A 21,229-nucleotide genomic window follows, 5' to 3' on the forward strand; every position below is an offset into this window, starting at 1 on the left:
TCCTGTCCGCCATGTTTGTGTTCGCTGAGTGGCGAGCGTGGCGATTCTGAGGGATTGGAGTTAGCGCGATAAAAAGGATTTTCTTGAGTTTTGTTAAGGATTTTGACTTATTCCTATCTTGTTTTTGTGGTGAACTCTCAAATCGTCCAATAGCTCTCACTTGGAGCACCCTGCTCACGTATCGTTGATGAGTTATATCGCGCCATTTGTGGTCGATTTCTTTCAAGGCTGAAGGTGGAGTTTTTGGCACTCATCACTGTGCCACTGGCGTGAATGTCATATCAAATAAATAGGTAAGGAAAGATGCTTTCACCTTTATCTAGTCATTCATCAGCATACCTAAAATCTGCTGATGATTGTTGTGGAAAATGGTTCAAATGCATGTAATGGATGTTAGTGTTACAGGCTTTTTAGTTTTTATGTTGTCCTTAGGCTCATTTAATCTTCATGCTGCAGCTGTTTCCAGGTATTAGTAGAGCAGACATCACACGAAGGTTTTCCAACCAAGGAGAGGCGCTATGCCTGGAGATACTTCTTTCTAACAAAACCTAAAGAAACCTAACCTAACCTGACCTAACCTAGCCTACAACCTACAACCTACAAACCTACAATAAAAACCTACGACCTAAAAACCTACAAACCTACCCTACAACCTACAAACCTACAACGCCTCTCCTTGGTTGGAAAACCTTTGTGTGACGTCTGCTCTACTAATGCCTGTTTCCATATGTCAACTCATAATGATGGCCTACAAACTGATGGCATCATTAGATGGCATCATTAGATTAGATAAAATATGTTTGATTTTTAAAATAAGCTACCCATTTGTAAATAAGGAAAATAGGTAATGATGAAAAGTACGCCCATAGCCCATAGGTATATCCATGAAATGATTCTTGCTTTTCTGTTCACCTTAGTTGTTTTTGGCACATTGGATAGACTTAAAAATGTGGTACTAGTAGAGCAGATGTCACACCAAGGTTTTGTAACCAAGGAGAGGTGCCATAACCAGAGATGCTTCTTTCTAACCAAACCAAAACAAACCTAATCTAACCTGACCTAACCTAACCCAGCCTACAACCTACAACCTACAACCTAAAAACCTATAATCTACAATCATACAACCTGCAAGCCTACAACCTACAAGCCTACAGCATCTCCTTGGTTCGAAAACCTTTGTGTGACGTCTGATCTACTAATGCCACAAGTGCTAGGCAATTCTTCAGTTACCTCCATTTCTATGCAACTGCTTTCAAGAAAGAAATTTATGAAGGAGATTTGTTTGGTATATTTTTATGTAGGCACCAATTTTCACTAGCAGCAACTTTGCAGCTTTGCTTGATAAAGATCAAGGTGCTATGACAGCAAATCTCACATGGCATCTGCTCATCTGGTAACCTGGTCACCTGTGACCTGATCATCTTGCCTGGTAGCTTTTCTATCTGGGCCCAGAAACTCAGCAGACCTCTTTACAATGTATGTGTGATTTACATGAAATCTGTTTAATAACCATTACATCACATGATGATATAAGAAACTCTGCTTCTAGAGAAGTTACAGTCCCTTTCTCTAAGTTGTATATGTAAGGCAACTAGTTTTTTACATTTGTTTTTCTGATTACTGGCTGCTTTGGATTTGATGAAAGTGATATACAAGAAAGCTTAACTAATTGCATGCCTTCAGTGCTATTTGAACACAGTGCAAGTCTACTGTGCTTGAAAATGTTCTCCATTCTGCTCCTCATCCTGCATATTCTTGCCTAATGCATAGGTAGTTACTAGTTGTATATATTGATTTATGCTATGCTATGGGTAGATTTGGACCCTACATTAAGTGCTTTCACTGCTCTCTGCTATTCATTTTGGCATCTCTTGTTTTGTCTATTTGCCTTTGAATGCTTTCATGTTGAGTTTGTTTTATTGTGTTTAGCTGTTGCTTACTTCAAGTGTAGGTACCTAGTTCACCAACAAACCTTTCTGCATGCCTTTTTCAGCAGTGTCAACTGTCAACTGCCACAAGCCTGGCAAATCTGCATGTATGAATGCTATCTGATATGTTGTCTGTTATCCTTTCTCAGCCCAGCTGATGCACTGATTGTTTTTTTTTTATAGATATGTTCAATACCTCTTCCTAAGCACTGCTTGTGAAGACGTGTATGTTATATTCTGCTAATGTATTGAGTCAGAAAGGTTAATGTTGAAAAATTAAGTGAAAATATTTTCAAAATGTGTGTTTGCCCTTTTAATAGATGGGATCATGTGGATCCTCTAGCCTTTTCAGTGCAATATATCTCATATATTCTTTCGATTTATATTTGGGCTAATGGGTTAAGACAATTATTTGCTCCTTTCATTTGTTTCACTCATTGAGAAGCCACTTGAACTATGCATATTTTCAACAGGTATAACTGCAAAAGCATGCTTTTTGAAGTTGAATAGTGTTGGCTAGAATCATTTGACATAGCATAGTAGCATAAAAAGACAGATGCTGGCTCAATACATATATCACATTTGTGAAGAAGATTCAATGACTATTCAAATATCACAGGTGTTGAACAAGGTCAATGCTTTAGTCAGTAGATCTATTACTATGACTTGCTGTTACAGCAGTGTACTGGGGTGCTATTGTGCTAGTGCTCTTTGTCCATGACTGAAGCATGGCATGTGCAGCATGACCAGACTAACCTCCATGAGTGCATGGGTGCCCAGGTAAGTGGCAGAGGATCGAACATGATGTTCAATATTTTCTTTCAGACCTTTTGTGGACGCACTTCAGATTGGTGAAGTGAATCCATTGGCTTCTCTGCCATCCCCACCAGGCGTTCAGGTACCAGCCAGGGTTGTCGGCGCGAGGGTGATCACTCACCGTGCTATAGAGATCTGGCTGTGAATGGATGATAAAAACATGTACCAGTCATATATATTAGCTACATTGCATCACTAATATTTCACAGTTGCCTTGTCTGACCTACACTAAGCAGTTACTAACAATCTGTAAGCTTGCATTGTTTTGGCAGTTATGTTTGTTCTCTTTATTTTGTAGCTTTAGCTTATAGCAGCCAATTTGCTCGTGCCAGTCGATTTGCTTATGAATGCTTTGTCGGTGTCAAGGGTTGGGTTTCAGCTTGTTTCACTTTTGCTATGGTTGTTACTGATTCTCTCAGTATATCTTTATTTTCGTCGCGTGTCGTCTCGTCTCGTGGCAGTACATAGCTTGCACGTGCTGTGTTGTTTGGGTCGTCTCCACCGCGGAAGCTCGGGCACTCTGTCGGGCGTTTCTATTGGCACTCTATACGTCCATTCAGCGGGAAGTGACCGGTCTCAACCACTCTTTTTCAGCTGGTGCCGAACCCAGAGAACCCAGCAGAGCTCATCATGATCCCCATCTTCAACATGGGGATGCGGCTGCCGCAGTACGTGCCGCACGACCAGGGCTACCGCGGCGCGCAGGACGACCGCGACTAGTGAGTGCGCCGCTGGCCGTGGGGTGCCGCGAATCGCTTAGTCTGGGCTCGATTGCTACTAGAGGGGAATTAGTGTCTCATCACACAGAATGTTGTTTGGGAGTGATGATGTGATGCTTGGCTTTGGGCACTTGCAAGTTCATTGGCGCCCCGGTGTGTAGTTTATCATTGTCGGTGATGTGCGAGTGGTATGTCTTCTACATCGTATGGTCTACGTTAGCTGTGCCTGATAAATAGACGTGTACCGTCTCCTGTCTTACCTGCGGCCACCTGCGTCCCCTCCGCAGTGATCGCCGTCACCGGCACCGCGACTCGGACCGTCGCGACCACCGCGACCGGCGCGACCATCGCGAACGGCGCAGCAGGGACCGCGACGATGATGAGTACGAGTACAGGTCGGTCCTGGGCCCCCGCTATGGGAGTCATATGATGCTGCAGGGAACACCGCGGGGTGTGGGGCAAGTCCAGGGTGTTTGGTGAAATGTATGGGCTGTACGTGTACGTGTATGCGTAATATTCCATGCTACAGCTTAGCTTGGATATGCAGTATGCCTTATCTATGTATTGGTGGATTCTGCAGAGTATTTTGTGATCAAGATCGTCTCTCTGTAACCTGAAATGAACGTCACGTTTGGGTGATGCTCGTCACACCGGTCTCCGAGCTGGTATTCGGCGGGCCACCTTATATCTGACCTCTCTCCGGTCCCTCTCTCCCCGTCCTCCTGTCAGTGAGCGGCGCACTGTGTCCATGTCCCGGCGGGAGCCGCGCAGCAGCCGAGACCGCTCCCGGGACCGGGACCGCGACCGGCCGCGCTCGCGGGACCGCGAGGACCGCGACTGGGACGAGCCGCGGCCGCCGCCGCCGCCGCGCGTCTGGGACATGGAGCCGGACCCGCGCGAGCTCGAGCACGAGCGGCAGCTGCAGCTGGCGCAGCACCACGCAGCGGCCGCAGCTGCCGCGCACGCTGTGGCTGTCAGTAATGCCCAGCAGCAGCTCTTCATGCCTAAGTGAGTGGCGTTAGCCGGGATGCCGGGGGCATGCCAGTAATGACCTTTCATGCGTATGGTGTTGTAGCTTGCTTATAGTTAAATGATTCAGTACATTTTTAATTATTTAATTTCTCTGGCACCTCTGATTGCCTACCATCTGTGTGCGGCACAAATTCATATTGATCTATGAAAGATTGCATGTAAAAGCATCCAATTGCAAATCAATAGCACCATCACCGTAAGCGCAAATCCCTCCGCCCCAATTCCACCCAATGACTGACACCTCTCCGGTTGCCTTGCTCCGGCAGCCTGATGCCGCAGCCGTTCATGGCGCCCATCCTGCCGGCGCCCACCCCTCTGGACACAGCCACCCTGATCAACATGAACCTGGCGGCGGCGGCGCAGCTCCAGCAGGAGGCGGCCGCTGCACCCGAGCTGCTCTTCCGCAGTCAGCAGCCCAACAACACCGTCATGATCCGCGGACTGGCGCAGCATGTCACCGAAAATGACGTGAGTCGTCGGCAGGGAGACGATAGGGAGAATGGGTGTTAGGGCAGAGTTGGGCTAGTAACTGTATCAGTCTTTGGTGGTGATGCGGGAAGACGGCGGGAGAATCTTTCGTGCCTGCTCTACTGATTTTCACTGATTGTCAATACAGGCGACCAATACTTTTGGATGGATGAGTTTGCTGGTTACTGTCGAACGCCTTTGCTTTTTCAGTTGGCTGCTGTTTGATACTGTTTTTCTCACAGTGCAATCATCTTCGTGTTTCAGATCCGGCAAGAGATCCTGAACGTCAACCTGACACCGAAGGACATCCGTCTGATCCGAAAGAAGGACTCTGGTGAGTGCGCGCCCGCGGCCCGATCGCAGTGGTCGTCTCTGCTACCGTCGTCTCTCTGCCCGCCGCGCGCCTCTCTATCTTTCTCTCTCTCTGCCACCGGTCTGTGTGAGGCGGCTCTCCCTCCGGCCACTCACAGACGCCGTGTCCCCTCCCTTCGTCACCGCGTGGCGAGCTGAGGCTCTCCCGGTGCGCGCGGCGCGGACGGTCCTCCCGGCGGCCGGCGGCGGGCGGCGGCGGGCGACTCACACCCTCCCCAACAGCCCCCTGAAAGAGGCCAGCTGTTTGGCCTGAAAAGGAACAGGCGCACCCTAACGTTTCTTGTTTCAGTGTGCTGGGGTAAATCTGACGGTAAGTGTTTTTGAGTTGTGGGATTAAATAGCAGCTGGATTAAATAGCAGCTGTGTGTCGTACTTTGTGATTAACTTGAGACGTAACATTGATACATGACTTTGTTTGTAGAAAATGTAGATGTGAACTAATGATTGACGGTTGATGCCATTGTCATATCGTGTACTGAATGGATTTACTGAGTTACCGTGTTGTACTTTGTATGATGATTGTCAAATGATTATAGCCTTTTTTTGTTGTGTTGTATCTGTATGTAGAATAGTTCATAACTGCGATTGGTAGATCAGTTGTAGACTAATGTTGTTTCGTTTTGAACCAGTGATTTCCCACATGTCCAACCATTTGTACATATTGAAACATGCCGGACAGAGAAAACTTCATTTATCTATTGAGAGTCGCCTTGGAAGGCATTTCGGCTAACTATTCAAGAGGATTTGACAAGATCAAACCGTCATGCCGTTTATTATTCATTTCCGGCCTCGGCAGGCTTTCAATGTAAACGGCTACTTTTGTTGTGTATCTAAAGATCTTCTAGGTTTGAATGGTTCGTACTTGGAGATGAAGCGCGAAATGCGCTCACTTACATCTCAACGTTCTGAAGGACTGCTTTCCAACGGCTGCAATGTTTCTCATTTTCATCGGTCATTCATCTTCGGCAAAGCCCTGCGGCGTTGATTCCGTGCCAGACGGCCTTCAACATGGGATGTAGTTCACAATTTCGCTGGAAATTATTGAAGAAATTTCAAGCTCAACATATTTTCATCGTTGATTTTTGTCGACATTCGTCATGCCTGCGTGATGCTATGTTACTTGTTAACCATTTTGACTATTATTCTGCCAGAATTTTGAACATCCGACCGCCCCGCCCGCCCCACTGCCGCCGCCGCCGTCCGCCCGCCGCCGCCGGCCGGAGGCGCCGCCCGTGTCGCCGCTGTGTTCACCGCCGTGTCGCACCATGTTAACACGTGCTCCTGTTGGTCGCTACTCAGGTGCATCGCGGGGTTTTGCTTTCGTCGAGTTTAGCACAGTGCAGGAGGCAGCTCGCTGGATGGAACTCAAACAGGTATCCGCCAGCCCCCGAGGGCCGAGGCGGCACCGGCCGGCCGCCCGCGCCGACACCAACGACAGTATGTCACAATCAGCTCTCAGTAACCGTTCAGCTCTGCTCAGCTTCAGTGTAGAGAGACCGCCCAGTGCCCGTCAGTCAGCTCACTCAGTACCCAGTCAGCCACTCTGGCCGACGGCTCAGGGATCGGGGGCGGGCCGGCGGGCCCGCGCGCGGGTCCGGCCCGGACTGGCGCGCGCGCGCGAGCCCGCCCAGCCCGCCGACCGACCGCTGCGCCATCAGGGACTTTACAGAGAGAGACAGACAGACAGAATACTCTTGTAGATGTACTGATACCGACACGTCATGTCGCCTTCTGCCCACTGCTCTGCCCACGTCCGGACACCAACAACGGCTCTCTCTCTCTCTCTCTCTCTCTCTCTCTCTCTCTCTCTCTCTCTCTCTCTCTCTCTCTCTCTCTCTCTCTCTCTCTCTCCACCCCATCTTTCCTCATCCTTCTATTTTATCAAATATTTTGCTTCTCTTATGATATAATGGCAATGCTTTACATTAATCTTTTCACTTTATTCTCTGCAATAGTGGCCGTCTTCCCCTCCGCGACTTCTTTGAGTCTAGCTTTCCGTCATCTCCTGATTCCTGACCTCTGTATCTAATATCTATATCTCCACTCTCTGTATCCATCTCGCCCGAGCACTCACTCAAAGTTAGCGCGCTGGTTCTATGGTTGCCGCCGCGGGAGTCTCTCCAATGTGTGCGCAGTCTCTCGGACGGGTACCCGCGCTGCCGTGACAGCTGCGATCGCAGACAGACAGACAAACAGGCGGCTCGGCCGACGGGCAGCCCGAGTGCGCGCTCCTGCGCGGGTGTGGTGCTCGCGCGCGCGCGCTCTTGTGGGCGTGTCGCCCGTAACGTACTGCATGCTGCGCCGGATCCGGGGAGAGCGGAGGAGCCCGCCGCCGCCGCCGCCGCTGACCGGTGCCGGGTGCGGTGTTTCAGGGACTGCTGGTGGTACAGGACCAGTACCGCGCCGTCATGCAGTACAGCCTGCCCAAGGACGGTCTGCCGGCTGAACACCGACCTCTCCAGGACTGGTTCTGCGTCAAGGTGGGCACGAGGCGCCGATGGGACCAATATGAGGGCACCGGAGTGTTGGGATGTTTTAAAGTGTGCAGTTCAGGTCCCTGCGTCAAATGCTCAGCATCATTATTTGCCTCAGCTGTGATTGTGTGAATCGAACTGCGAATTTTCGGCTGGGTTTCGTATAACATTCGTAAATAACGTGCTCGAAGTAAAGGTTTCTCCATCCAGTCGTTTCTGCGTCAGCTAATGTTGTATGACTCTGGTGTGTCGAATTATAGCCGGGTGTCAGTCTCTCTAACTCCGCTCCTTTCCACCCGTGGCAGTGCGGCGCGCACAACTTCAAGCGCCGCTGCCAGTGCTACAAGTGCGGCTCGGACCGTGCCGAGTCGGAGGCTGCGGCCGAGGGCAGTGACGAGGTCTCCCCGCACCCGACCAACACGCTGCTGCTGCGCGGCCTGGACCCGCTCAGCTCCGAGGAGACGGTGCTGTCCGGCCTCCAGCAGCGCACTCAGCTGCCGATCCGCTCGGTGCGGCTGGGCCGCGAGCCGGTGACGGGCGCGTCGCGCGGCATCTGTTACCTGGAGCTGGCCTCTGTGGTGGACGCCATGCAGCTGAACCAGCAGCTGCAGGCCGAGCCGCTGGTGGTCGAGGGACGCTCGGCGGTGGTGAGCTACTGCCGACTGGCCGACCAGGCCGCCGGACAGCTGCCCGTCGATACCAGCCGCATGAGCATCCTCGAGCTGGCTGAGTACTCGGCCAAACTGTACGCCAAAACGCCAGAGGAGTACGAGGCTTACCTCAAGTACTACGAGGACTACTACAAGACACATGTGAGTCGAACGCCGGACTAGCCGCCGAGAGAGTGTTGTGATATGTTTGGCTGATCAGTATTAGTTTGATCGATAAGTTAGTTGCGATCGGTGAGTTGACAACAGTTCATTTTGAATGACCAAGTGTAACGTCTCGCCAATAATGGGTCAGGGTATCTGCCGTCTCTTCATTGTCTGTGTGTTGCCTTCCTGGAATAACCTCTCCGGCTGATCTTAACCCAACCTCCACCCTCCGTAGGGCACCGGCGCGGCGCCCAGCAGCGACCAAAGCCAGTCAGACTCTGCCAACGCGGCGGCCGCCGTGGCGCAGACGGCCCTGCAGCGGGTGCAGAAGAAGGTGCCCGGAGCGCGCGAGCAGCCGACCGCACCGGCAGCGGCGCCCCAGCCGCAGCCCCAGGCGGCGCCGGCGGCTCCGTTTGATGAGGACGCCACCTATCGTGAGTGGTGATGGCAGACTGGCCTGTCAGGGCCTGGATAGAGATTTGTAACAAAACACGTCACTGCCATGGTGTTGAAAAGTGTGATGGGTCGACTTGACTAACGGTAATTATTGCTCGATTCTTCTAAAACGGTCACTCGTGTCTATATGTTTCTTAATTCTGTTACTTTCATCTTAAACATAATGCCATTATTGGCTGTCTACACACAGTCAACTACCGGCTATTTCCACAATTGTTACCGAACTATCCTATTTAACACCCCTCCGTTCTTCCCACCGCAGCCACGCCGGACACGGCCTCGTTCCAGTACGACGAGACGTCGGGCTACTACTACGACGCCACTACGTCACTCTACTACGACGCCAACAGCCAGTACTTTTACAACCCGGCCAACCAGCGCTACCTCTACTGGGACGCAGCCAAGTCCAAATACGTGCCAATGCCGACCGATGGCGAGGCGTCCGGAGCCGGCGGCAGCGGCAAGAAGAAGGAGGATAAACATGAAAAGGTCAAGGTGGCCAAGAAGATTGCCAAGGTAAGCAATCCTTGATGATTGGTTCATAGTTTGTGAAAGTTGGAACATGTGTTGGTTGCCATTTCAACTGCGTGCATTTACCGTAATTACATTGTTATTTTTGTCTACTGTCCCTCATTGTTCGATGTTCATTGTCCTGCACCGACCTGCCCAGCGCCGAAACGCCTCTCCCTGACTGCCCCACCACCCTACCTGACCACTGACACTCTCCCTCCTATCCTTCGACAGGACATGGAACGGTGGGCCAAGTCGATGAAGCGGAAGGAAGCACGCGCCACCGCCTCTCCCATCATCCCGATCGGCGGCACGGCGCAGGAGCGGGCCGCGCGAGACGCCCGCTCGGCTGACATCGGATACGCCATGTTCGAGAAGAGAGTGGGAGGAGAAAGCACACCGCAGACGGCGGCGGGAGCGGAGGCAGAGGCGGCGGCCAATGTGAGTGGCGAGAGGGCGGGAGTTGGGACTTCGGGAGGATTGACTGGATTGACGATGTTGGAGTTTGGAGGTGGTCTGCCTGCTCAAGCTGTCTCTGCGTGCCTGTCCTCTGCCGTGTCTGGCGCTGTCTGCTTTCTATGATCACGTCAGCTGTCCTCAGTCTTCCTTTTCCCCCATGCTCAGTCGCGTGTGATAGCCCTCTGTCTTCCATAACAGCATCGCTGTGTCTTTTCCCAGTCAAGTCTGCAGCCTGGCTGTGTGCTATAACTAAGTCCCTCTTGTCTGTCCCCAGTCGAGTCTGGTGGCGGCGTACGGCGGTGAGAGCGGAGACGAGGAGGAAGCGCCCGAGCTGGACCCCACCCTGGTGGACGTCAACAAACTCGCCTGTCTGCTCTGCAAACGGGCGTTCGCCAGCCGCGAGCAGCTCAACAAACACCTGGAAAAGTCCGACCTTCACCGGAAAAACCTGGAGGAGCACCAGCGCGCTCAGGGCGGCGCCCCGGCCGGCGGCGGCCAGTACAGAGACCGGGCCGCCGAGCGGCGCAGCAAGTACGGCGAGCCGAACCAGGCGCCGCGCGCGCCGCACCGGCCGGCCGGACCGCCGCCGCCGGCCGCCGCCACCGCCTCGGCGCCGGCCCGGCCCGTCGGCGGCATCGGAAACCGGATGATGCAGGCCATGGGCTGGAAGGACGGCCAGGGCCTGGGCAAGAGCAACCAGGGCCGCACCAGCCTGGTGGAGGTAAGCCCGCCGTCGCGTTGAGCGGCGTCCGTCCCACCGCGGTGGGCGGTCGCTGCGCATGCTCTACTGTCTGTGGTCCCGAGGTTCGTCGGTCGGCCGGTAGTCGGCGGGGTGTAGCACACCGGCTGTCTCGTGACAGACCTCTGCCGTCCGTCCATCCATCTGCTCGTTACCTTCGACTCCACCCACTCCGCCGGTCTCCGATCCTCCGCCTCCCCGGACCCCCGGCTCCGCCCGCGCGGTCGGATCTTGTCGACATGATGTGATAGCTGCTGAACGGTGTGGACTGTGCTGTCGACAGGCGGAGCGGCGCGCCACCTCGGCCGGCCTCGGCATGGCGGGCAGCACCACCGGCGCCGTGGCCGGCGACACGTACAAGGACTGTGTCAAGAAGACCATGTTCGCCAGGTACAAAGAGATGAACGAGGAGTGAGGGCCGTGCACCGCGTCTCACGCGTGTGTGCGGGCCAGACCCTCGTCGCTCACTGGAGAAAGCTGTGGTGTGATGAATTATGACGTGTGATGTGCGTTTCATGATGCGGTGTCTCTTGTTGGTTGAATGTGTGAAGCGTGGGGATGCGATGTCGGTATTTCACGTTATTTGTCATGGACGATGTTAGTTGTGGACAGGATTGGTTGGATGTCTGGTTGAGGGCCGGCACAGCCGTATCGTGCGGCCAATATGTTTGCGTGTGGGTGATTTTGATTGGCTTTGCTGTACGCCGAACGCTGCCGGACCCGGGTGTCTGGTGACGGGGCCCGAGGTGCTAAATAGTGTGTCCCGCCCGCACGCTCCGCTCCCGGCCTCCGCGGTCCGTGAGGGTTGCTGAACATGTGATTTCAGCGCGCCTTTACTTGGCTTGACATTTTTCCTGTGGCGAGTGCGTATTTAGGTGGGCTTGGTGATGATAGCCTCCGTTACTAAAGACGCCATTGATCTGTTTTGTGGCGTTGTTGTGTAAATATAAGTATTAAACGTGTTTTTTATCGTCTGTTCATGAGGTGTGTCTCCAGCGGGGTGGGTAGTCGCTAGCTCTGCTCGCCAGGTGGGGGACAAGACCGTGCGAGTTACTCGCTCCAGTAACTGCATATGTTTTGAAACATTTCTCCAAACGCTGGCTTACGTAATGGCTTCGTTCCTGGAAGTGACCTACCAGGAAAATTCAACAACAATGCAGGCTCGAACATGCAAACCAGGAAACGCGTCCTGAGTCCTTACTTAGTTTATTCAGTCAAAACAACGACGAAGCGTTGTCTTCATAGCGCCGTGAGAGGACGAAAAACGCCCAGTCGGGCTTGATACAGAAAGGCGCCATCACAACGCCTTGCAAAACTCCCGGCCATAGTCCCTCACGACAAATCGAGTCACATCAGATGAAACGGTCACGATGAGAACTTACACAATGTCAGACTGAGTACACCGCCACACGTCGCAAAATCCATGATATATCTCGCACTAAACGAAACAGTATCAAGTATCATATAGTATCAGCCAGCCAGGTATCATCGCGGCACATCAACGAACGCAGTCAGAGATTCACAAATACATTTACGAATGATGCACAACAGTCCAATCAGTACCGCTCACGCTCATGATAAGATTTTTCCACGCGCGTTATCCACTCTACATACACGACCACGAGGGGCAGCGGGAGTCCGATCAGTTCTCTCCCGCTAACACAAGGACGGAGTCGGGTACGGACGCTTTGGTCCGGGTCAGCGTCTCCATTGAGCAGCTGCGACGCTGGTGGGCGAAAACTGAGAAGGGATAAACCCTCCTCTTTCTTCGACAGGTTCACATACGGGACAGCGTAGATGATGGCGGCTTGACGGGCCCAGGAGCCACCAGAGGGTGAGTTTTCTGGTGCCTTCGCCACCAGCGGACCTGGCTGAATGACAGTTTCGACAGACCGCCGCCAGGGGTCCAGGAGTGCGCTTTGGCAGGCTCCGATTGTCAGTTCACATCACTGGTCGTCGCAGATTCCCTTAGCGAGAAACAAGTCCTCGCTGGGGTGCCTAAAGATTCCACAGAGTCAATAGCTCTAACTGCCCATTTCACCCGAGCGAGCGTCTCTCTGACCCAAAATACTTCTCACAGCGGGTCTGGACCGGTTCCACTCCAAGCACTCCTCTACCCTATATCCTCTGCTCACTGCTGCTTGCTATAGTCCACATACACCCTGACCACCTCCCCGGAATACTTTCGCTGGCTGGGCATAAAGTAGAAGTCGGGCGCCGCCTCTGGGCCGCCGGCGCCGCGCTGCAGCGTGGCCGAGCGCCGCTCGCCCGACGGGTGGTAGGTGGCCGCCGAGAACTGGCTGCCTGGCCGCGGCAGGCTGTAGGTGGACCGGTCGCCGCCCGGCGGCGGCCCAGAGCGCGGCCGCTGCAGCGAGCGCGTCTCCACCATCTGGGGCGGCGAGGGCGCGTGGGCGGTCGCCGGCGCGCCGCGGCCCCCCTTGGACGGCCGCCCGTTGGTGGCCGCGTCCGCCTCGTAACTCTCGTAACCGTAGTTGCTGTGAGCCGCCATGTCACGCCAGGCCGAGTTGGTGATGAGCTTGTCCTGCGGTGGCAGCGGTGGAGGGTTAGCAGGGGAGCGAGGGACCAGTGGGAGGGTCGGAAGGGGACGGAAGGTAAATAGGAGGGCTAGAAGGGGATGGGAGGTCAGTGGGAAAGCAGAGAAGGGACGGGGGGCAGGGGATCGCAGGGTCGGTGGCGCGGGGAGGAAAGAGGTGGCAGAGGTAGGATGGGATGAATCGGTAGGCTGGGGCGGGGCCGAGTGAGAGGGTATTGATAGAATTGAACTGAATTTTAGAGGAAATAACAGCGGACAACGGACAGCGACAGTCAATGATAAGGACGTTACGATAACTTCGTAAGAACATTCCTCTAGCTAAACGGTAGGAAATGCATTTTATAGACGTGCGTTGATGCATTTAAAAGACAAATCACGAGGGCAATCATTATCAAATGATTCAGATAAATGGATTCTATTAAATCGAACTTTTCACTGCTGACCACACACGTACACAAGTCCCTGGAAACAGTTGCACACCTCAACCTGACTCACTAACAAAAATAATGACGACACACTACCAAGCCATGTGACGGTGATGTGCGAGCCGCCTGCCGAGTGCTCTGAGCCCGCGCCTGCCTGTGGTCTAGCCACGCTCGCCACAACCAGGGTTCTCATGCGCCCGTCCGTCCCTACCATCCAGTGATATTTCTAACCCTAACAGCAGCTGGTGCGCGATCTGCATGCTACGAAGCGGTGCAAAAATGTGACGATGAAACAACGTACTCACAGCGCGAGAGAGCCTAGAAAAACATGTAGGACTGACCGGAAACCTAAGAAAGAGAGCGAGACAAGATGCGCTGATGTGACTGGAAGGCAGGGGAGCTGCGTTTCTTGCAATGGTTTGAGATGTAAGCACGCAAGTTCGACACAGCTGGGCGTGTTTGATAAATGATGTAGCGAGAGAAGGCGAAATACGAAACAAGGCAAATGGCAAAAGTAGCCGATAAGCAGAATAGCTTGTGACAGACAGACAGATGAAGGAGACGCCCTTTTATCGCCTTTCCCATATTCCCCTCAACCCATGATGAGGGACGGGTACGTAAAGCCATTTCATCCAGGCCTTCCCTAATGATCATGACGCATCAATATCGGATCTAAGAAACCTCCATATATGTCACTCTCCTTCAAGAGGCGATGCCTGGCCACCTCAGATCTCATTCCCACCTCGCCACCTACCAGTTACCACCCCGGTCAACCCACATCATCTCCCCTTTCCCCCATCCTCCCTATTCCTCTCACCTTGGCCGTGGGTTTGGGCTGGCGGGCGGCCGGCGCGGCGCGGCGGTTCCTGGCCAGGGTGCAGGCCGCCTGGATAATGGCCAGGAGGATCAGCGCCGCCACCGCCGCCAGAATGATGTACAGCTTGACGGCCTCGGCATCCCACTGCTCCTGGGTGATCGGGCCGCTCGCCTCCAGACTGCGGGCTGTGAGTGAGAGAAGGGAAACGAAGAGTTAGAGATGTGATCCATGGTGGCTACTGATAAGTTGTGCAGAAATAAGCTTTCAACGAAACAGCTATGCTTGATTCTTGAAACTCGTAAGCAATTTTGGCGATCGGTATTGGTTCAGATCATGTACGAGATCATTGATCTGACCCTCCACAGGACACCGATCGACAGAGGGCAAGTAAGGAGTTGAGACCGGGATATACTGTGGAAAATAAAGGTTCATCTTACGTTATCTTACAACTTCGGACACTTAGGTCAGATACCCACTGCGAAAAGTAGGGGCAGTTAAAACGGAAACCTCAAACAAAATCCTTTGATACCTCGATCAACCGCAGCCACTACTCGACCTCACCTTTCCTTGGCTGGACGACCAGGTACTGCGGGTTGACCTGCAGGTTGCCCACCATACCGGTGGCCACCGACTCGCTGAGCACACGCTCTAGCGTCACCGCCTGCTCCTCGGTCTCCTCGACCCGCTTCAGCTCGCGGTCCATCCGCTTACGGTCGACTTGGAGGCTCATCTTGGCCACCACGTCGCCGCCGTCACTGCGGGAGGGGGGGGGGGGGGTATGTCAGGTCAGGTGGGGTCAGTGAGTTGCTACGGGGTTAGAAGAGGTCAGGACAGGTCGAGTGACCGAAGAATAGCTGTGTTTTATATAGCGGGTGCGGAATCAAAGGCCCCTTTGATTATCAATTGGTAAAAGTTCCAGCATTTACATGTAGTGTAGATAAGTAAATTTAATAGTGCAAACATCATTTAAAAACCGACAGTAGCTGAGTCAGTCAGCAATCGTTCTACACATCTACTCCCTCTTCCACCCACCCGCCCACCCACCACAAACCACAAACCCAACCCCTTCCAGCCCACCACCGCGGCACTCACTCCTTGAACTCCGTGACCTTGACGGAGCTGGTCTTCAGCCCGGGCACCGTCTTCAGCACCGACATGACGTCGTTCCTGATGCGCTCACTGAGGATGTTGAACTCCTCCGAGCCCTGCTGGGGCACGGCGGCCGGTTCGACCAGACCTCGCAGCTTCAGTTCGACGTCATAGTCGACATTGGGCGGCGGCGGCGGCGGCAGCGGCTTCCCGTCCTTCCCCAGCTTGGGAGCTCCGTTGGCTGTGGGTGGGAGGGGAGGAGAGGGAGGTCAGTGAGGGTGCGGGGTGACTGTGGTTACGTGTATCGCGAGGTTCGCGCCGTGAGGGGCAGTATCTATGAGAATCTGAGTGCAAGTGCGATGGTCGTACCCGGATGCTCCGAAACGTTGAGTACTGAACACTTGAACAGTATACCGGCTCAGCGACTTTGTACAGTTGATTGTTAAAAGGTCAAATACTCGTAAAAGTAGCCAGAAAGCAGAAATGATCATTACAATGCAATTGAATTAGCGCACACTGAACATCGCATATCAACAAAAGCAGTACCTAAGGCATAAGAAAATGATGCTTTTATCGGAAAAAGGATCCAGCAGGCCACCAGACAGCGTGCATATAGTTCATAGCTGGTGCAGAAAATATAAAAAACAAAAACAAAAATAAACTTTGAAGAGAAAACGCGAACAGTAGGTATAGCTTCGACATTGCGCACAACTAACCTTTCGAGATGTCGTCATATTGTGAGCGAAAAATAAACGACTACAACACGTCAGATATGCATGAACAACAGGTCAACCAAGGTCAATCCATTCAGATACCACCACAAATACCTCAAGCAGCTTTATTTCCACATGTGAGTGACATCCAATGTAAAACATGGCCACAAATACAGGACGGATTATGCGAAAGACACGTATTCAATGTCGCCGAAACACGCCCTCATTCTCTTCGTCGTATTATTAGCTTTGTTTTGAACCGTCCAATAAGATATGTGCACATCTAGTGTCGATATTTGATTAGAATAGGAGACAAAATGATCAGGAGATATCGATATTTCCGTATGTACAGAGACGATACATCGATCTACACTATACAGATAACATATTTGTACTAAATACTAAAAAGCGATGCAGTAAAAAAGTAAATAATCTTGACTACTGGCTGAGTATGCAGAGAAACGAGCAGAAACGAGAATACATTTCGCGAGACAGTGCCGTGGTAACTAAATGTGACTCCGCCACCCGTAAAAGCCGCAAATAAAAAATATATCTGACATCTGTCGCGACAAAATAAGACTATCAAAAACTCATCCAACCCTATTCTCACCTCCATGGTCCACTAAGATGGCACCTGGTGACAATACGCCACAAATACACACTCATCGTATGATCCAATCTTGGATCCAATGGAGAAACATGGAAGCTACGAGCCGCATGACTTCGGACAAGCAGACAGACATACAAACAAAGCGGGACTCTGAAAGTAGAGGACGGAACGAGTAACATCGGACCCCCGCCACCGATTTCAAAGCTAGCACATACCCGTGTGTGACGAGAAAGACGAGAGGGACCCACCCGAGCAGGGCCAACTCCGTGAGAGGCTACTGGCGTGACAAAGGCATACAAACGGACGCACGTGAGCTCCTCGAACCCTGGACCGATTATGCGTGATTCTGGCCCTCCGATTATGCGTGATTCTGGTCCTATCTGATGAGCACATCAATTAGAAGTGCGTGATTTTGCGTGCGTGCGTGTTCGCGTGTACGTGAATGCGATGATAACGAGTAAGAATGGATAGGTACTGTGTAGTCAGGCCCGTTCTTTGACGAGAGCAGAGCCGTCTCGCGTCTCCTCTCGCTCCTTAGAAATCTCACAACCCATTGACCTTGCTATCCATCGGCCAAACGCTACAACACAACTGCCAGTACTGCTCCAACCGGCTAGCAGATCACTCGGCTAGCACTGCCCGGCTAGCGAGGCGTCCCGCTAACGCCTAGCGAACGCGAGGAGGACGACGGCGGCCCAGAGGGCGGCGGCGGCACTGGTGGGTCGCAGAGCGCCGGCCGCTCCTTCGCTCCTCTGGTGCTGGAGTCGGGGTGCAGCTGTAACATAGAGACAAAGGAACGGAGCGCGGTTACCGGCCGCCGGCGCAGACAGACAGACAAACAGACAGACGGGCAGAAGCACCGGGAGACCGCGGATGCACAGCGGAGGGGACGTGCGGGGACCGGGCCGGCCGACCGGTCCGGCAGCTACGACAGATCAGGAAGGACCCCGTCCCCGCGAGACAGCCGGCCCACCACGACCGGCACCGTCCCCGACCAGGTCCGCCACCGAGCCACCGACAGCCGAGACCGCACGAGCTGACCAGAGGAGCGGCGCGCCGCGCTGAAAGGACAGGCCGTCACCGCGAGTCACTACTCTAGTCGCTTTGGGAGGTATCAGCTCGCGTCGCTTGAGATGCTCCGCTAACTGCCAGTTGAATCAGCCGCCACCGACCCATGCAGGGCACATGATCCTTTCGCCGTCTGTTGCGGCGACGAAGTCTTCACGACTCTTCATCTTCAGAAAACAGCAGTGTTTTCGTGGCATTGATAGTGCAGTTGTTAGTTAGCACGATTGTTAGTCACGAGGTAAAGCCAGTAATGCTACATCTCTAAAAGCGATAAGCCTGTGCAAGTAACCAGTATCTACACAACAGTCACGACTTTTAAACCACTCAGCTGGCATGTTTGACTCTGACTCAATCTGCTATGTAGGCACGAGATAAATCGCAGCTGTTCAAGGCATAAGAGTCTTTTCGATTCTGAGCATTGTAACTTTTGAGCATTCCGTTTCACTCTTGCAGAGTCAAGAATTCCTCACTTCTCGACCGTCACAAGTCGGCCAATCTCGACAAGTCGATTGGCCTCCCGTTCTGTCTTCTTTGGGATCTTCACTTATAAATCGCGCCACGCGCCGCCCAAGTGACCCGGTGGAGCGCCTCTGCAGGTCGGCCCGTGACCTGACCTTGACCTCGGACTGGTCGGGGCAGCCGGTCGGGGACGGTGTCGGTCAGGAGGGCCGGCCGCTCGAGCCCGGCCCCGTAAACCGATCACACTTGCAAATCAACTTTCTAACAGACCGGGAAAATGGTTACAGACTTTGAAAATGATATGAACCCGGAGGTTGAGAAAAAAGATCGATAGACGCGCAAGAAAGTTGTTTCCGTCTCCAGGCATGTACTTACCACAGGACTTGATGCAGATCTTCTCAGCAGACACGATCGGGGTCTGGACGTGCTTCGAGAAGCGCTTCGACCTCTTCAGGTAGGCGCCGCCCTTGATCGGGAACAGCATGTACAGGCACTCGTCCTCGGTGAAGGAGAGATCCTGCGGAAAGAGAAGCGATTCAAGGTCAGCATGAGATATCGGTCGAAACCTTGGTCATGCCGCGGTGAGAGACGCAATAATCAAGAGAGCAAGAAGGGCGTGTCTGGAGCGACTTTGCTCAATTACGACGAATAGGTCGTGAAAGGAAAGTGGCCGAGCATTATTGGACTTTTAGAAGGAATGTTACACGATAGACGGTCGTGACGTGTGGTAACAGGCTGCAAGAATCGAATTAACAGTTCATTGGGGCCACATCTGCTTCATCCTGACTCGCCTTTTCATTCATACTCGACCATAAGATCCTACTGACAGTAATGTTTATTCCGTTTTGCGTTTACCCCGACTTCCGAGCGTCTCGTTCTTACCTTGCTGTCTTTAGACTGGCGCGGCCGGACGAACGAGATCTCCTGCCGTCCGTCACGCACCGATCCAGTGATGTTCTTCAGGTTCTGCTGCGAGTCCTTGACGGGTGGGAGATGGCCGGCCATCCATCCATCGACCACGACGGGCCGGCCGGAGCCCACCACATACCCCAGCACCACGTCACTGGCCGGCATACTGGGCGTCTGCGAGAACGCCACGCCCGTCCAGACGTCATCGGAGGCGCTCTGCACGGTGAAGCGGATCTCGTCGCTCGGCTCCAGCAGCTCCCAGCGGACGGCGTACTCGCAGTCGGCGGCGTCCATGGCGCAGGTGGGCGGCCAGCGCCACTCGGCGCCGCAGAAATCGTACGCCTGCGGGTTGAACTCCTGGCCGGACTCGTCGCCCTCCAGGAATGAGATACTGGAGACGCCGCGCTGGCCGCCGTGGCCGTGGTACTTGAGCTCGTCGGGACGGTAGAAGTTGGGCACCGAGGCGCTACCGGCCTCCAGGCCAGACTTGGGTCGGTGCATGTAGTCGCCAGACTGCTGGCCGCGCGCCCAGATCACGTGCATCAGCTCGTCGGCGATCGTGTGGTCAGTCGGCTCCGAGGCTATGGGGGAGACACCGTGTCAGTTGTCGGAAAAAAGTGGAGAATGAAGAAAGAAATAACAATATTATATCGATAAACGTAAGCAGCAGGTAGACCAGTGATGAGTAATATCCAGTGGACAGGCACTTAGAGCATGACCTAAGATTCAGCAGAAGAAAGCAGATAGCCTAGCAAACATCCTACACTAACCAAAGCCTACCAATTCTCCGATACTTCCTACCGGCGATCTCCCTCTCCGCCAGTCCCCACCCTCTCCCTCCCTTCTCCCTCTCCCGTCCTCTCACCATCAATCTTCCTTCTGAACGCCACGGTGGTGACACCATCCTGCTCGTAGGCCAGCGCGGCCGTCAGGCTGCCGCTGCCGCCCCAGAACTCATCCTCGCGCGGGGTGGACCGGTCGCGCGTGTAGAAGTCGCCCACGCGGCCGAACTCGCCGCGCGCAGCACCGATCACGATGTCCGTGCAGTCCATGGCGTGGAAGTCGCCGCCGGGGTAGTAGCCCACGCGGGCCGTGCTCGCCGGCTTCTTCTTCTTGGCGGCTGGAGATGGGATGGGAGGAGTGTGAACGTGTGTTGATTTAAGGCAAAATCTGGCTAAACTAATGGCGACTTAATTTCACATCACGAAATACCACACACAGAGGCGTGAAGCAGACTCCTGCACAGTTGTACAGAATAGATGACAAAAAAATGCGTGTTTAGACTATTCGACTTTCACATGATCATACGACTCGTATGAACATATGGAAAAACAAACGACACATGTATCACGGACCCCTGTATGCTTATCGTACCTCACGGCCTCAGACTGTCAGATAACTTACGCTTGGCCGATGGCTCCGGCTCCGGCTCCGATTTAGGCTCCGGCTCCGGCTCGTGTTCTGGCTCCGGCTCCGCGGACGGCTCATGTTCAGGCTCTGGCTCCGAGTTTGGCTCGTGTTCGGGCTCTGGCTCCGAGCTTGGCTCGTGTTCAGGCTCCGGCTCGCTGGTCGGCTCTGGCTCGGAGCTGGGCTCCGGCTCAGAGTTTGGCTCGTGCTCCGGCTCCGGCTCCGGCTCGCTGTGGGTGTCCGACTCCGCCTGCCTCTTCTGACGAGTGATGACGTCAACACCGCCTGCGGGCATCACAGCCAAAGATCAGCCTCCATGGTCGAAGAAAGATAACGATGTAACAGCTGTGAAGTGTGAACATCTACGATCAAGAAAGGATAGAACTAAAA

The 21,229-nt window shown here is 53.5% G+C and overlaps 2 protein-coding genes across 7 annotated transcripts in view; one reads left to right on the plus strand and one right to left on the minus strand.

Moving 5' to 3' along the window:
* The first annotated feature begins 8 nt into the window (after positions 1-8).
* LOC122371060 (RNA-binding protein 5-like) lies at positions 9-11,750 on the plus strand. 4 transcript variants are annotated; one of them, XM_043347144.1, is made up of 15 exons: positions 9-293; positions 2,754-2,826; positions 3,339-3,463; positions 3,751-3,846; positions 4,193-4,471; positions 4,762-4,963; positions 5,228-5,297; positions 6,635-6,708; positions 7,708-7,815; positions 8,115-8,621; positions 8,860-9,058; positions 9,343-9,596; positions 9,825-10,031; positions 10,324-10,770; positions 11,072-11,750. In XM_043347144.1, exons 1-15 carry the CDS (start codon positions 274-276, stop codon positions 11,201-11,203), a joined length of 2,793 nt encoding a protein of 930 aa, XP_043203079.1. In that variant the 5' UTR covers positions 9-273; the 3' UTR covers positions 11,204-11,750. The 4 variants fall into 4 exon arrangements, with proteins under 4 accessions (XP_043203079.1, XP_043203071.1, XP_043203096.1 ...); XM_043347136.1 differs by having other exon boundaries at positions 11-293; positions 3,751-3,858; XM_043347161.1 differs by lacking the exon at positions 2,754-2,826 and having other exon boundaries at positions 14-293.
* Positions 11,751-11,978: 228 nt separating this feature from the next.
* Positions 11,979-21,229, minus strand: part of LOC122371048 — a 56,986-nt gene continuing 47,735 nt past the window's right edge. For 2 of the 3 annotated variants that reach the window (XM_043347118.1, XM_043347108.1), the window contains exons 9-16: positions 20,837-21,124; positions 20,298-20,552; positions 19,406-20,013; positions 18,899-19,040; positions 15,677-15,914; positions 15,146-15,339; positions 14,585-14,769; positions 11,979-13,330 (exon numbers count right to left, since the gene is read on the minus strand). In XM_043347118.1, the coding sequence (XP_043203053.1) occupies positions 12,920-13,330; positions 14,585-14,769; positions 15,146-15,339; positions 15,677-15,914; positions 18,899-19,040; positions 19,406-20,013; positions 20,298-20,552; positions 20,837-21,124 (2,321 nt within the window). In that variant the 3' untranslated portion in view covers positions 11,979-12,919. Of the gene's footprint in view, positions 13,331-14,072; positions 14,116-14,584; positions 14,770-15,145; positions 15,340-15,676; positions 15,915-18,898; positions 19,041-19,405; positions 20,014-20,297; positions 20,553-20,836; positions 21,125-21,229 lie in introns of all 3 variants that reach the window. The other variant, XM_043347127.1, reaches the window with a different exon arrangement.

This window comes from Amphibalanus amphitrite, unplaced genomic scaffold (assembly GCF_019059575.1).
Source record: "Amphibalanus amphitrite isolate SeventyFive unplaced genomic scaffold, NRLGWU_Aamphi_draft 000035F_arrow, whole genome shotgun sequence".
Lineage (NCBI taxonomy): Eukaryota > Metazoa > Arthropoda > Thecostraca > Balanomorpha > Balanidae > Amphibalanus > Amphibalanus amphitrite.